Source organism: Perca flavescens, chromosome 20, assembly GCF_004354835.1.
Source record: "Perca flavescens isolate YP-PL-M2 chromosome 20, PFLA_1.0, whole genome shotgun sequence".
NCBI classification, from domain to species: Eukaryota; Metazoa; Chordata; class Actinopteri; order Perciformes; family Percidae; genus Perca; species Perca flavescens.
Genome location: NC_041350.1, coordinates 23,594,863 through 23,611,382, shown reverse-complemented (window position 1 = coordinate 23,611,382; position 16,520 = coordinate 23,594,863). Strand labels below are relative to the sequence as shown.

Genomic DNA, 16,520 nt, shown 5'->3' with positions numbered 1-16,520 from the left:
CAGACTTGAGTGCAACTTCATGCAGAAATTATAAAAAAGGATAAAAAAAAAATACTAGCGCTAATCATACAAAAGCAACAACAGGGAACATGTTGTCACCTTCATGTCGGGGCGTTCCCGTGGTCATGTGTTTGCAGTATATACAGAATGATCTGCTGCAATGGAACAGTTGGGGCACAGCAAGCCATTCCTTAGCAGTCATGAGGGAAATCATTGGGTAATTACAGCAGTTTTTGTTTACAGGACAACATACACACTCGCTAATTAGACACATCTTGCTACCTGCAAGGTGTGAAGAGACGTTTTTTTCACATAGTGAAATCTTGTTAGATTACAGCATGCATTACTCTACGTGCTAATGCCAGGGGTTGTTGTTGTTGTTGTTGTTGTTGTTGTTGTTGTAACTGATTCTTCCCAGTTGATGACTGTATGTCCTTACAGGGTGGAATGGTGTTCTCTTGTCTTCAGTGCTTCTGTACTCTCAATGTGCCTGGATACACACACAGAATAGCACATTTAGTGGTGCGGACAGCCTGCATAGTCTGAATTAATTTGTAAAAAAAGTATAAATGACTCTGTGGCAATGTGCCATAGTGCCTTGCTACTTTGGATGGAGGGTTGTAACAGACGCTCATGATAAGGAGCCAAACATGTATTTTATTGGCTAATAAAGGTGCGATAAAGGTGCAGCCAATTCTTCCAAGCCAACAAATGCCGTCATAATTAGCACCAACTACTTTTTGTCCAGTTGCAGAAAATGTACTTCAAGCAACTTGTTCCTATACTTGTTCCTTATTATATACGGAAGGCAAGAATGATCGTGGTTGCAATCATTTTATTTCATCCCCTTATCTCAAGATCATGAGTTAATTATCCTCTTATCTCAGTATATCAGTAATTTTCTCGTGATGGTGGGTTGTTTCCCAAGATATAACAGCAGGTTGTTTTTACTTGTGATGATGGGTTAATTATCTCGTTATCTCGACATAACAAAATGGCCTTTAATTTTATTTTGAAAACAAGGTATTTATCCTGTTAACTAGAGAAAACAACCTGCAGTTGTATCTTGGGAAACAACTTGTTTTCTCGATAATTAATCCATTATCATGAGAAAGCAATTTTAATATCAGGATAAGTAACTTTTGATCTTGAGAATGAAATAAAATGATTACAACCATGGATGTTCTAGGCTTACCTACTGTTGGGGACCAAGAGTCTGGTTAAACCTGATTTTAACCAAAAGGCCTCAGATTAAACTGACCTCTGGATACAGGACACACATGTGCTCAGAGACAAAGGAATTTTGGCCTGCATGTAAACCCCAAAGCCAGGGTAATTCACACCTCTATGCGAAAGTGCCAGCCAGACTGGCAGGAAGTCAAAGAACTACAAGATTGTAGTCTTCACCCTTTCAAGAGTTTCGAGTCTTCCTATTGGTTCAGCGGGACCATAAACACAGCAGGGGGTCTTAACCTATAAAAAGCCTGATCCTAGGTAAATCCTGGTCTTCCATTGCAACTCCGTTGCTGAGGGGAGCGCGCAAGCGCTTGTGCTAAACTTCCATTTTCTGGAGAAAGTGGATTTTATTTCGGTGGATCCTTGAAAACGCACCAGTGTTTTCTTCTCAAAGTCGACTAAACTTCCCCCTTTCTGCCTTTTTGGAGGAAGTTTCTCCGTGGCTGCTGACGAGCGCCAAGGGATTCGTTTTGTTTCATTTCTGTGGGAATCTATGGACAGAAATAAACGGACTGAACACACCGTAAGGAGGCTTACGTCTGGGCAGAGATAAGTAGTGTGTTTATTAATGAGCAAAGGGTTCGCTACCACTTGTTGCCATTAAGGTGATCTGATTTAATCATGTACTGGTCCATATGTGATTATTAATCTGTTCTGTGAATGTATCAATAGATCATGGTACTGTTGATGTTGTGTTAAGTAGCTGGTTAAAACCATAAGCGCTACCTGCTTAATCACTCCTTTCATGGAGTTTTAATTACTGTCTGCGATAGAATCGCGAAATCAGCTGTTAGCCACTGGAGTGGTTATAATGACCAAAGTTTCCCCCAGTAAGTCAAAAGTCTCAGTCTGTCCTAACTACACGTGTGGTCCAGACCGGAGTAGCTGAGGGGGGCGGGTCATTATCGATAACTAAGATCAGAGTGCCTCTTTTCTTTACTCTTCTTCTCTTTCTTCTTTTACTAACACACACACACACACACACACGACACAGGCTAGCCGCGTAGCTCCCGAGCTAACGCTGTAGTTTAGCCACGTGGAAACGGTTTACGTTCGTACAGAGCTAACACAGGAACTATACCGGCTAAGCGTGCGCGTTGCCTAGCAACCCCCCGGCTTCTTCGGCCCTTCTCCGTGCACCCCGCACCACTACCGCCCTCTTGAGGCTAAATAGTTTTGTGCAGCTCACAGGAGTAGCCATTTTTTGAGTTGTTTTTGTGTTAGAACTACATTTCGACACCGCCCCTCCTTTTTCACTCATTCTCTCTCACACACACACTCACACACACACAGACACAGACGTGTCCATGCTGCTTTGTTTTTGCTTCGTTTTGGTTGTGATATTGTAAAAGATATATAAGTTTATTATCAAAGGATTATTGATTAGCTACTAATAATTGTGACGTTAATAAATCTTATTATACTTAATTAGCAGTTGCTTGTGATTATTTGTGTACTTGTTGTAATAATTGCTGGTCGATCAGGTCCGTGCTTTGATTCAACCCTTCCTTTATTTCCTTTTTAAAGGATTACCACAGAAATGAGACTGTTCCACAGTTTGATTATTGGTCCCTGACTTGCAGGGCGGTGCCCCGTTTTGATTGTTTGTCGATTTGATAAAGTTATTAATAACCATATTCATAACTTTATTAATATTGATAAAAGATCTTTCATAATTTGCCAATAATCAAATCTGTACCCTACGAGAATCCTACACTACTACGTTATATATGCACAATATAATACTAATTAATTATAATTCCTACTTTTTGTTCATTCTGCTTCAGCTAAAAAAAAAGGAGGGAAATACTGCATGTTTATGTTTTGGCCAATCTTTATGATATACACAATTCTGTTTTTGAGTGCCATACTCTTAATAGTATGACTGGCTCTGAGAGGTTAAAGTAGGAAACTATTAGCATGTTGGTAGACTTACCTCTGTCCCCACCGTTCCTCATGTTGGTCTCCTCTTCCACTCCCACGTCATCAACTGTAAAAAAACAAACAGAGATTTTAGTGACAATGGGCCTCATTCACCAAACGTTCTTAAGAACAAATTTAAGAAAAAGCTTAGCAAGATATTGGTGAATGAGGCCCAATGTTTTTGGTCACTATGTAAAAACTCAGAAAATATCAAGGGAAACAAATCAGAAGCAGGTGTGAGAATGACAAACATGCAGAGAAAGATATCTCAGTAATGACATGTTAAATTCCAGCAAACAAAATCATAATCCATATGATAAAACAGACTCAAACCATGAAACGTGTTATAGACTTACCTGAGTGGAGCTCTTTCACCAGTGATGACATGGTGTTTGTGATTGAGTCAGCAGCAACTAATAGATCATTCCGAAGATTTCTAGGTACACCTAGAACATAGAGACATTATCAAATCAAAAACACATGGAGTTTCTAGTCTTGCAGTGTAATGTGAAAGTGTAAAATGGGAAAAGGTACTTGTTACTTAAAAGTACAGAAATATTATCAGCAAATGTATGTATGTACTTAAAGTATCAAAATTACTTATTATGCAGTGTGGCTCCTTTCACAGTGTTATATTATCATAGCCTGGCTCCGCCCTCCTATGTACTTCCGCTCAATTTTCATTTCCCTTCAGTACGTTGTCTGGCTTTGCGGTATATTCTTGGGTTTTCTCCGGCCATTCTTTACCGGTCCAATCAGCGAACAGAGGGAGTGGCTGAGAACGATGACGTTGAGGTTGTGCACTAGTTTGAGTTGTAGTTCCGTAATATGATGAGAAAGATGCGAGCGAAGCCATTCGCTGCCGAATATCCACAAGTGAAAGCCTGAGCAAGAACAATCTTTGCTGAGTTGTGTTGGTAGTCATGACGTTGTGGCCCTTCCTCCCCACGGGGTTCGGGAAAAGTTAGATTTTCCAGCTCGCTCCGTTAGTGGTGAATGAGCTGGCTAAGGCGAACGCTAGCAATGCTAAGCCGACGTCACGACCAAACGTTAGCGATTGGTTATGGCCGATCCAGAGTGACTCTGGGTAGATCCAATAGTTTTAAACTTCAACAGAGTACCCGCCTTTAAGGAAGTTAACACTTGTCAATGGAGAGTGGCCAGACCTTATATATATGTCAATGGGCCAGACTCTCTGTACAAATGAAATGTACGAGAGTCTGGTAGGACCAGGCTAATATTATCATAGAATATTATATCATTCTATTTTTATCACTAAATAATACATAAGAGCATTTAATCTTGTTGTTAGTCAATGTGTAGTCAGTTTTAGATACAATGTATACCACTACAAATCGTTTAGTCCATATCTTAAATAACTGCCACTTTTGGGTGTTGGTGCACACTCACCCTGAGCAAAGGCCTCAAGCACGTCCCCTCCCACCCCTGCCAGGCAGTCCTGTGGTGTGTGAGTCGGGGTGGACCCAGCTGAGGTGGAACGAATGGGCATGGGCATGGAGCAACCTGCACCGTGACCAGGGGAGGAATGAGGGGAGCTTCCAGACTGGGACTGTAACATAAAATCACCCGTGATAGTTACAGTATCATCAAGCAAATCAACTGTTGAGTCTGTCAGCTCACATTACAGGCTTGTTTCACATCGGTTAGTCTTGAAACAGATGTTGAAGAAATAGTTTGACATTTTGGGAAACACACTTATTTTCTATCTTGCTGAGCTGTCGATTAGAATGATACCACTCTGAGCCACTGGAACCACAACTTGTCATTTTTACTCTTCTGTTTTTTTTGTGGATTAAACAGAGATATAATGCTAAATAAGCTACGCTAATCAACATAGCTACATATATACCGTACAGACATGAGCATGGTCTCTCTCGGCCAGAAATCATATTTCCCCAAATGGCCAACTATTCCTTTAAACTCAAGTGTAGTCTTCTTATAATACATAAGACGATGAGTAGATGAAAGATGAGTTGGCCCCAATCTTGATTTGCATCAGCAAATAAATACTAAATTATCAAGATTGTGATATACACATCATTTTTTTATGTGTTTGACAGGTGCAAAAAAGACTAGCTGACCAATGTTACTAGGCATCTTTTTGCTGTTGCATAGTTAGCAGACAGCATGGCATATTTGGTTATTTTCATGACATATTGGATCTTCCACCTACAAGGTGCTAGTCAATCTGGGCTTCTGATAGAGAGATAAAATCCAATCAATCTCTGCATCAACAAAGCCAATTCTGGAACAACTGCATTTCAATGGAAGATGCCGTATTGCAATCACAGATTGCAGCTTTGTGAAGAGATGACCTTTGTGCTTCTTAAGGTGACTTTTATTAAAACAAACATAGACACAGATGTGACCAAAATAACTTGATCCTTATAGGGAGAACAAACAAAAACAGTGGTTTAAAGGCAAGGAAACCTTCTGGAAATCCTATACTGGCTGGCTGTGTGTCTATAGTTCACCTTTACTGCACCGAGGGGGTAATGAGAAGCATGTGTGGGTGAGCGACTGGGGCCTGTGCTGAGATGAGAGATATATCTCCCAGAGAAAGGATCACTGTGTGTCTCTGGGATTGGTGCAGGCCCAGGTCGATGGCTCAGGGCCAGGCAGCAGATGGCCAGCCAGACTGCAGTCGCATTAGAAGGGAGGTTGTTAGTGCCGATGAAAGGAACAGGTCCCTGACATTTGGGCTAAGAAAAACACAGTTCTCTCAACTTGTTTGGACCATGGACCTGAGAAAACAGATTTTAAAGCTTGTGTCACAGTCTGTAGTTTTAGCTCCCCAATGGTGCTGGCAAGGATGTTGTGGAGTAGCCCGGATAAAAGGACTAGATCATTGTAACCCAGTTAGAGAGTGGTATCCTATTATCTTTCCTAACACCCTTCTTAAAATCTGTTAGAACTTCCTTCAATAACATCTGTGTGAAGGGGGGAACACAGTCACATTAAACTAAGTGCTGAGACTAGAGCCAGGTATTGAGCCTTGCAAACTGAATTAAAGGCAACTTACAGCCTGCTTCTGTTCCTCATCCTATCAGCCAGCAAAGGTAAGCAGTGAGAGAGAGCAAGAAGAGTGAGAGCAACAGAATTAAAGCAGCGGAAGAAGAAGAAGAAGAAGAAAGGGATTTCTGCATGCACCATACGGCACATTAACATAACTTAAGATCACATGCCAACGTCTCCTTTAATCAAACATGCCACCAAGCTTTAAAACCGAATCATGTAAACTATATGAGTGCTGACCTGTAAAATGCTATTTTAATTTAGGACAATGGCTTAATGTTTATGCACCATCCTACAATAGGATATCAATACTGATTCAGAGGCCTTTTTATCACTTCATTCTTCTTGAAAGAGGTGGTCGTCTTACCTTTAGCAGCCTCATAAGTCCCTCAAGTTGCACCATCAGCTCCCGTCTGCTCTCCTGCAGGGCCGACATGCGCCTCTCCAGCTCGTCCTTCCTGTGTCTGCAACAGAAGGACAGAGTTTGGGGATACAGTAATACACCAGAGGGGAAGTTCTGCTTTGATCGGACAGTAAGAAAACACAATGCACAGGTAGATCATACTGTTCATAAAAAACACCTCTGTACTTTAACAAAGCTATTGGGCCTTGATTGTTTGGGGAATCCATTTCCTTTTTTGTGAACAGTTTGAGGATTCATGTCTGTAAATTATTTCACAAATACCTTTATTTCCTGTAGATTTTTCCCAGATTTTCTACAGATGTGTGTTACAGATTTACCTTGGGGTCCAATAATTCAAAAATCTGTTGCAGACACAGACACTGCATGTTGAATGTATGTAGTCATATTTCATTTGCATCAGGCCACAGTACTGTACTAAAATAGGGGTCTCAAAGTTACTAGGAGCCCAGATCTGGCATATAAGGCAATTTTATAAAGGCCCCAACCTGTAAATTCACTGTTACATCTGGCCCGCAAATAACCATTTGGGCTTATTTCCCCCACATTTAACATTTGCAAGCTGCACTACTGGCAAGCTGCACTACTGGTCAACATAAATACTTAAACTTGTGACTAAGAGAAGTCTGATTTACTGTGGTGCACCTGACACTAAAATGTCTCTGTATGAACCAAAAATGTTGACCTGGAGTACTGTCAGTTTCAAGAGAGGAGCACAATTGATTATTTATTTATGTATTGCGTTATGTTCATGTATTCTCCAGGAATACAATCTCAGCAGAATCACCACTCTAACAATGCAGAGCAGTATTTCCAGCATCAGGGAACAAAGTGGCCCCTGCAGGTAACTTGAGTTTGACAGTAATTATCTGGCCATCTTTTAGGTGAGGATTCTGGCTTATTATCACCCTCTGGTGTTCACAATGAGTAACTGCATTTTGCAATTGTTTCTGTTTGGAGTCGACCTATCAAAAATTCACAAACATCTGCAGACTGTAAACACCTCTGCTGTGTTCTGTACCTCCGGGCTGTATAAAGGCATCATCAGAGCCGTCCAGCCAGGCTCCCAACACAGCGCACAGTCTGTGATGCAATACTACTACTTGATAATGTCCTGGTATAAAACCTGAATCACAAACAGGCACAGTGAGCAGAAAAATGTTTCTAGACATCTATGAATTAAACTGGGAAAAATAATAAGTGGAATAAATGTATCTCACAGTTTTATTACTGTTTCAAAATAAAACATAGAATTAGATGCCTGTATAGTAATCCTCTAACATGCCAAAGAGTGAGGAAGTATAATTCAAACTCTTTCTAGTTCTGCTATAAATGTTTACAGTGAGCCAGCATTGAATGGTAGCCAATAATTTATGTTATAAAACATTTAAAGGTGCCGTAGGTAGGATTGTGAAGATCCAGGACTTAGCCCAAATATTTGAACATCGACAACTTCTCAGTCCCTCCCCTCTTTTCTGCTACAGCCCAAAACGGTCTCCTAAGCCCCTCCCCCCACAAGGGAGAATGAACTCGTGTGCATGAGCAGTGATTGACACACAGTTAGCCGCAAGCTGACTGCTCATTCATTATTTAGGCCAGACCAGACAAACAAGGAGTCATTCAGGGAAACAAGAGCTGTAACGCGTCTCTTCCAAGAAGTGAACCCAAGGGTCTCAGCGTCCTGCCAGCATGATAAATGCCCACACTGCTGCTGCTGCTGCTGGTGGTGAAGCTAATTCAAAAACACCTTCCTGAATTAGCTGGACATTATTTCTACTTAAAATGAGTCTAGTCTACATTAACAGCCCTGAAGTGGTTGCACTACTTGATGTCCTTAATGTATGGCTCTTTGTTCCTGTTGTTGGGAAGAAGATGCTTTATATAAGCGGTGTGGTGGTGTTAGCAGAGATGATACCTGAGGAGCCGCAGTTCAGTCAGAAGTGTGGGGTTCTGCTGGGCTTTTTCTGGGGTCGGCTGAGAGGCCTGCTCATGCTCCAAACGCAGCCGCTGGATCTCCTGGAGGATCTCCCTGAATGAGTTAGTCAATCAGTTAGTCAATCAGTAAACAGCAGAAATACTGGATCCTTTATTGAAATTGAAGTAATACAACAATTTAAAATCTTGCATTCTAAATTGGTTTTTAAAAGTACAGAACTAATTTTTAGCAAAATGTGCTTCCATGTACACCAACAAAGGGAAAAGTGCTACTCATGTAGAATGGCTGCTTTCATAGTGTTTTAATATTATTATTTTTGATGCACTAACAAGTGAGCAGCATTTTAATGTAGCTGGTTAAGGTAGCTAGGGAAATATGCTTTTTAGAGTTAGTCTCTACTCCCCTGGTTGTCTGTCAACCTCACAGTGTGACAAGACTTTATTGGGATTTATTGCTCTTGGCAAAAAATCTGGCCCCTGTTTCTAGTCTTTATGCTATGCTAAGCTAATCGACTGTTCACATTAGCCATATATTTACTGGACAAATATGAGAGTGGTATCGATCTTCTCATCCAATTCTTGTTTGTAGCAATGCATCATGTTTTATAAGCTGAAGTCTGAAACTGCAAAGTAACTACAGTAGCAATTATAGTTGACAGATTAATGTTAGTGGAGTAAAAAGTAGTAGTAGTAGTAGTAGTATTACAAGTATAAAGTGGCATACAAATATTCAAGTAAAGTACAGGTACCTAGAAACTATATTTAAGTACAGTAGCCTACTTAAGTTAATTAGTTAAAAATACTCCACCACTACAAACCAGCCAGCCAACCAATCAGTAAAACAATACTGATTTGTTCATAGTGTTGTACCTGTTTTTGTTCTCTAGCTCTGCAATCAGCTGTCTCTGTTGCTTATTGGCATCAAAGTTGAAACCCAGATCTGTTGGAGGACATTGTTGCTGAAAAACAAAATTAGCATAGTATGGCATTAACAACGGTGGGAGAACAAAAGTCAAACAGCAACATCTACTTTCTGACCATGGTGAGCAGTAATGACTCAGCTGGAGACTTATTATATTTCTGCATAAACAGGGAGCCATTCCATCTCACCAAAGCTTTCCTTTATCCCTTCATATAAAGGGATGCAAAGTACAAATCCAAATAAACCCAAAGTAACTCTACATGATTCTTTTCTGCCTTAAACGAACTGTTCCTGGGAGTTGTAGTTAACTTCTGTCCTGAACTTTTTATGTACACAAGCTTCTACCTTCTACTTTTTATCAAAGACCCTTTATGGTGTTTATTTAGTCATTAATATTTATTGTTTGTAAGGCCTTTGAAGTTATAATTTTTTTATGAAATCAAACTGTATTTTTGATATCTTTAATAGCCATTAATGAATTCACATTCTGTAATTATCTCTCTATATAGTAGTTTTAATTGGTGGTGGCAGAGTACACCATTCCTGAGCTGGATTCAAATTGCCTACATATACGTGTGAGGGATTCACAGGAAAAATGCATGTAATCCAGCACAGTTTTATCTAATTGACATCAGCCTCACTGTTTACTGTTCACTGTCAGAGCTGTAATAAGTTACTGCTAGCGCAAACCTTTCCTAGTGGCGCTGCTAAACATCAACTGGTGAAGCAGTAACAGGAAACGTATGTTGTATTTGTCACCGTGGTTAGCGTTGACCATGATCACCTAAAATGTTTCTACAACAAGATATTGACAGCGGATGATTTTGAATTTAAAACTTATGGGACAAGTAAAACTGATGGGAAATCAGAGCACTGAATAGTTACACAGTCTGACATGTAAGCATGAGTAGTCTTCACGCTGCAGCTTACATTTTTGAGTTCTCCAGTCACAATAAAGGCGCCTAACAATAAATTGTCAAAGCATTAGATGTGAAATGCGGGTTGACTCAAGCCCACCACGGGCAGTCCTGCGAGACACTCACTGTGGAGTTGCCCGCCTCGGCTGCCAGGCGGGCAGCGTATCGAGCGATGAGGCGGTGCTCTTCATCTAGCCGGCTGGGACTCTCCAAGACACTGCCCAAAGTCATAGACAGAGAAATACATCAACACATATACAGCAACACTCACTCCAATGTGAAATGATCTTATGTAAGTAGAAGGGAAAGTTTGTAGAGTCAAAGTGATCATGTAAAACTTTTATAATTAAGGTGCCCTTAATATATGACACTTGGCTTTGACTCCTGTGTTGATAGACATTCTGAGATAATTGGACATAACAATGAAATGAGATGGCTAAGAGAGAATGCAGCATGCCAAATGTATTTGTGGCTGTGCCAATCCCCGTTCTGGCCATTTCATCACTGACTGGAAATGTCAAATAAGGCATGAGACTTTAAATGATCATGGGCGTGGCATATGGTGTGGACAGATGACAGGACATATGCTGTCCCTTCATGGCAGGCGGTCTGCAATGAAGAGTGAAGGAGAGCTGAAATGGTGCTGGGCTCCAGCTAACTGACTGGAGAGTGAGCGATGATTAAGACCATTAAACCTAATCTGGCTTCAAACCCGCTGCAACAACAACCACGGCCCCTGCAGCTTTGACTGCCCAAGCCCTAAACACAGTGCAAACCAGCCTTTTAATCCACATTTGTATTAAAATCTTATCTTTCTTCAAAGCAGATAAAAAAAAAAGCTGCCAGTGTGATGATAATTTTATCTGCTCCAGCTCCCACCTTGCTTGTTTTAAGGTTTTTTTTCGCCCAGTGATGATATCTTAAAATACTTGTTCGACTTGTTTCAAGATAGTGTCATCTTACTCAAAAAAACATTCAGTTGGTCTGTGCTGTCAAGAAAATGTCTTTTCATGCACTTTCATCTTATCCTCAGGCTAAAGCATAGACAGAGCCTGAGGTTTCTTGTAAAATTAAAATAATACATTAATGAACATTAGGGAGCTGCTTGGGTTGGCTCAAAAGAATGCTATGACCCAACGAGTTCTTTTTGAGCTGCACTGCATGTCTGGATCTTTGGGCTATCGTCAGTATAGAAGCTGCTCCATCAGGGAGTTTCCTGGCACCACCTGATGGTCTGTTCCAGGTTTTGGACAAAGATGCTTGAACTGCCTTCAAGCCCTCCTGAACTGGCATCTTTCCCAGATACTTTTATTTTTGTCTCACATTTGAAGATTCCAGCCTCCCCCCCCCCCCCACACACACTCAAACACAATATCTCAGACACCACTGGTCCTCTTTTGGTTGAAAACATGAGAGATTGCGCTTTTTAAAGACTTTGTTCTGATTGGCCTGATGGTACTATAACTAAAGATCAACGCTGTTAAAGGAGCATCTGGAGGGATGATGCATATTGTTCCTGATTGTCCCTGCAGAATTCATGGTGGATGTTTACTTGTTAATATGACTGATGGTCAGAATCAATATCCTGATATTAATAACAATATATTTACACAATGTTATACATAATATGTCCAATTTCTTTGTTTCTAAAGACAAATGTCATACTCATCATTACTCTATATGGCGAAGTTGGATGGACTGTCTTATTGACAAGAAGGGACAATCATCTCGCAATATCACCTTCAAAGCTCGATAGTTAAAGTTTCCAAATCTTTCATTTCCTGTCACATTTAAATCTTGTAATTTGAGAGCTTGCACTGGTTAGGGGTTTCACTGATCTGATTTGCCAACTCCATATCACCTGTGATAATGACCTTATAAACTGCTTTGGATATCGGTCATGTCTTGACAATTTCACATCTCTTTTGTAGAGTTTAGTGGAGTTGCATTCATTCAGTCATGGTACCGACTAATTTTTTTTTTATTAACACAGCAATCCCTGGCCTAATGTTACCTTTTATTGAAAATGATTCTAATGAGCTCCACTCATAATTAAACCAATTTTTTTTTTTTCCTGTGTATCAATGCTAAATAGGGCGACTTCAAGTTAATGTTACTAAAAGTAGGCAAAATAACATTTACAGTAATTAAATCATTTTCTTCCACGGTTATGCATTCTTTCAGACAAAACTCTTAAAGGTCCAGTGTGTATCGTGTTTAGTTGTTCATTATCAAAATCTGTGTTGCCCGTTCACAAACTTGTCCTTTTTCATGAATATTTACCTCCACCATCAATTCCAAGTATTCCTTTTGGCTTGAAATTTTACATTTGCGTTTGCATGAACTGGGGTAGACCAAGGGGGTAAGCTTCGCTTCAAAACTCGAACCTTCAATGGCGCCATTTTGTTGCTACAAAGGTATCACTTCCTGTTAGCATTCCACTGTCCGCTGTTTTTTTTTTTACGTCACTTGACAGCGAATAACTTTACATCTGAAACGTTTAAAGACTCTATTTGTCCATTGTTTATTTCTAAAGAAACACGACAATGTATAAAAGGCTCCATTACCTTGTACCTCACGTTATGGCTCCGTAGCAGACGTTTTTGTAAAAATAAGCTAACGATTGTGTCATAACCAAGTGACTTACTGTCGCACAGTAGAGGAATTACCGTATAGTACAGGAGAAGCTCGCAGGCAGTTTGGACTTACATGAGATGTTTAGGTTTAATTACTAATGTTAACTAGCATGTTAGTTAGCAATAATTAGCCTGTGCTTATGTTATCTCCTTACATATACCTACGCTCTCCGTCTCTGTAAGATTGAGAATGATTGAGATTGAGAACTGCATGGTGTGAGAGAGTTGATTGCGATATATGATCTCAACGCTAGATGGGAGAAATTCCTACACATTGGGCCTTTAACACACTAATTTTGTTAGATTTTCAATTCAAATCAACTTGGAGTCATTAGTTTTGATTAATTAGTTGGGATGGCAGAATAACAAATTTTATTACAGTACAATTCCACTGGAAATCAATACATGATCATATTGAATTATTGCAATTCCATTTGAGGTATTTAGCATACTGTTTTGATGTTAAGGAATGTTTTAATGTAAACTTTTATGTTAAGCATGTCACTAGATTAAATATTTTAGGAGTTCATAAATCCTACGTTACAACAACTCCTAAAAGAAACACAAACTGCTGTGTTTCCACACTGACTCACATTTGGTCAATTCTCAGTTAACTGAATTAAAACTCATCAGGCTCAAGACAGCCTTTTTATTTATTTTTTTATTTTATCTTCTGCCGCCGTGGTTCTGCATGACTAACGGGTAATAAATTGCGATTTGCCCTTGGAGGACGAGCTAGTGGTGAGCGATTGTCTGAGAGAGAGAGTGAGGTGGGAGGGAGCACATGCCATGTCAGCAGAGCTGACAGTATCAGAGAGCAGACTGTGATGGAGGCTGGATGCACAACAGCCACAACTTTGCATTGTGTACATTCAGACACACATTAGTGAATGTGTTTTGTATGTATGCGTGTTTCCTCTGAATCTGGAAGGGTCAACAAACAGAGGACAGCACTGGTTCCGCTTTTCAGTTTGGGGCTCTTGAACTGAGGCAGAGCCACAAGGAGCTTTGCATTATTCAGCAGTAGCATCTTTGACTCATAAGTCCTTCATGTGAAAGCAGGCAGGCCAGTGCCGGGTAATTATAATAATAGATTAATATTTACAAACCAAATGTGACACAGTGAAAGGCTGGTAGGAACTGGCCTTCTGTTCTCTGCAACCAAACCTAAGTGAAGCCTGCTTCTTCCCTCCTCTTAACACCTTATTTACCGGTATCCACACTGACTCTCTCAACACAACCTATTTTGGAAGCGTCGCGGTGGCTTAATGCGCAATTTCTGCCCTAAATATGGCGGCTTTGTAGTTGTTATGCACCCCCGAGGTAACAGCATCCTCGGTGCATGACATCTTCCCAAAGCAGCTCTGACTCACAGAGCAAAATGCCAAGACAAAGGTTATCAGACTTCTTCATTACTGCCACAGTGAAACAAACCTCGGGAGAGCGTCGCCTTGCTCTGGTACATGCTGCGACACATTATGTCTTCCACTGACCTCCACGGGTCTGGATGCAAGGCATCGTTCACCGCCTCGGGTGTCCCTATCTTGTCAGCTTCCTTCAATCCCGCTCTGATGTTGATACTGTCAGCCCCCGGAGACAAGACTGCACTGCACAAAATGTTCATCTCTGCAGGTAACTTAATCTGGTATTGATTGTTAGCATCTCACTTTTCTAAACATAGATAGGAAATCTTCCAGCAGGGTCAGATAATTATACTTGTAATGTCAAAGAGAGAAGTAAGGGAATATTGGTGTTACCTCAACCCTTTATTACACATTTTAAGGTTTAGACATGGACATTTTCTGCAGTGTGCATGCTGTCCTTCAGCAGCCTGGATCCTTGGTGTAGTACTGAATGATAGCCCGGCTCAGTCTTAATTTAGTCTGGATTTTAGTCAATCACATGATCAGGGTTGATATATGCTTTCTGTACACCAGACAGTGATGTCTCGTCCCTCTTCTAATGCGCTGCGGGCAAGTCCTGAGTCCCTGAGCAGTCCCATCTTGCAAACATTAATTGCCGGAAAGATTTTGGAGAGAGATACTGTACACAAAAGGAAAGGAAAAGTTCACCCAGAACAGACTTGCAGGACATAGTGCAGATACATTAAAGCCGCCTCAGAGTGCACTCCATAATCATTCATAACCACAATGGTTCATTACCACTGTGAGCAAATAATAATAGAGGTGGCCTTTAACTGAGAGGGGCTGAAATGAGAAGACAATTAGGCTGCTTTCACGGAGCCCTCGCCAGCTTTCTGCTTACATGGTGAGGCTCCAATTCTATCCTAATCTATTTGTCAAATCAACACTCTAGTAGGAGTGCTCACATATCCTTCATGACAGCGTAACAAGTTTTTCTCTAAAAATACACTAACAAGGGCATGCTGCTCGGATGCAAAAATGTGTGTCAATGTGAGGGAAAAAATAACATCTGTAGTCTGATTTTCTGCGCTTTTCTTGTGGTTTCCACTGATCAGAGAGAATCTGTCACCTATTCTGAGCACAGAGGGAATTCTGAGGGATTAAACTTATTTTTGTATGTGTGTAACTTAAAGTAACATTTTGTCATCTTTAAAGAATACATTAGCTAATTCTGTGGAATAATCAGAATAATATCTTTAAAAAGACATGGTGTGTTATGCCTGGCGGTGCTTACCTTTTGGTAGGAGTAGGTGCCCCAGAGGACATGAGCATTGTGTCGTTCATGTTGTTGGCCACTGGTTTCGGCTGACTAAAAGACAAGATTAGAGGTCTTTAATGCTACACTGCAGAGGCCTGTGGGGCTTGTCACCAGGGAATGGAGTAGAGGGCATTTGCATTTTATTAGTAATCATGAATCAGCGATCCTGACTTCAATTTAATCCAACTGTACAAAGGAGACTAAGAAAGGGAGGCAGGGGGGATTTTAATAAACTACTGATTGTGGTTCACAAAATAGGCAACATGTTGTACTTGAGTTACAGTTTAGTTAAAATTGGAGCAAAATAATTGACTTTTCCCGGGAACAGCGATTTAAATGTTTTTAGGGCTATTAGCTTCAACCTAATTAACATGAGCAAGAGCAACAACAGCAAACAAGGAAACTAATTAAACTGGAAGTCTGTGAAAAACTAGGAAAGGTGACATTGTGGGAGGTAATTTGTGAGAGTAAACAAAGCAATGGGGTCCATCTGGCGGCTGATTCGGTGGCCCTTGGAGCTCATCGGAGCCCAAACCCTCGGACCACAGAGTCTCATTAACGGATCAACATAATCACTCTGCACATCTCAGGTGCTCTCCGCTTCAACCGCCACAGAAAATAGCACTTGATTTTCATGTCTCTGTAGTCTCCTCAATCTGCACATAGTATCTCACTGTAGTTGATTCTAATGTGTTGGACTGTTTTATTTAAAGCACTCATTATCATTTAAAAGGCAAAGGACTGAACAGCATGGTGTCCTATTATGCTTATTTTTCCAATCAGCATTTTTGGCCAAAATCAAACTATTTATA

At 40.6% G+C, this 16,520-nt stretch overlaps 1 protein-coding gene across 1 annotated transcript in view; it reads right to left on the bottom strand.

Moving 5' to 3' along the window:
• Nucleotides 1–218: 218 nt before the first annotated feature.
• Nucleotides 219–16,520, bottom strand: part of dtnbb (dystrobrevin, beta b) — a 37,208-nt gene continuing 20,906 nt past the window's right edge. The window contains exons 11-20 of the mRNA XM_028565358.1: nucleotides 15,685–15,759; nucleotides 10,517–10,607; nucleotides 9,422–9,510; nucleotides 8,532–8,645; nucleotides 6,563–6,659; nucleotides 6,203–6,223; nucleotides 4,570–4,729; nucleotides 3,516–3,605; nucleotides 3,173–3,226; nucleotides 219–490 (exon numbers count right to left, since the gene is read on the bottom strand). Of these exons, the coding sequence (XP_028421159.1) occupies nucleotides 465–490; nucleotides 3,173–3,226; nucleotides 3,516–3,605; nucleotides 4,570–4,729; nucleotides 6,203–6,223; nucleotides 6,563–6,659; nucleotides 8,532–8,645; nucleotides 9,422–9,510; nucleotides 10,517–10,607; nucleotides 15,685–15,759 (817 nt within the window). The 3' untranslated portion in view covers nucleotides 219–464. The remainder of the gene's footprint in view (nucleotides 491–3,172; nucleotides 3,227–3,515; nucleotides 3,606–4,569; nucleotides 4,730–6,202; nucleotides 6,224–6,562; nucleotides 6,660–8,531; nucleotides 8,646–9,421; nucleotides 9,511–10,516; nucleotides 10,608–15,684; nucleotides 15,760–16,520) is intronic.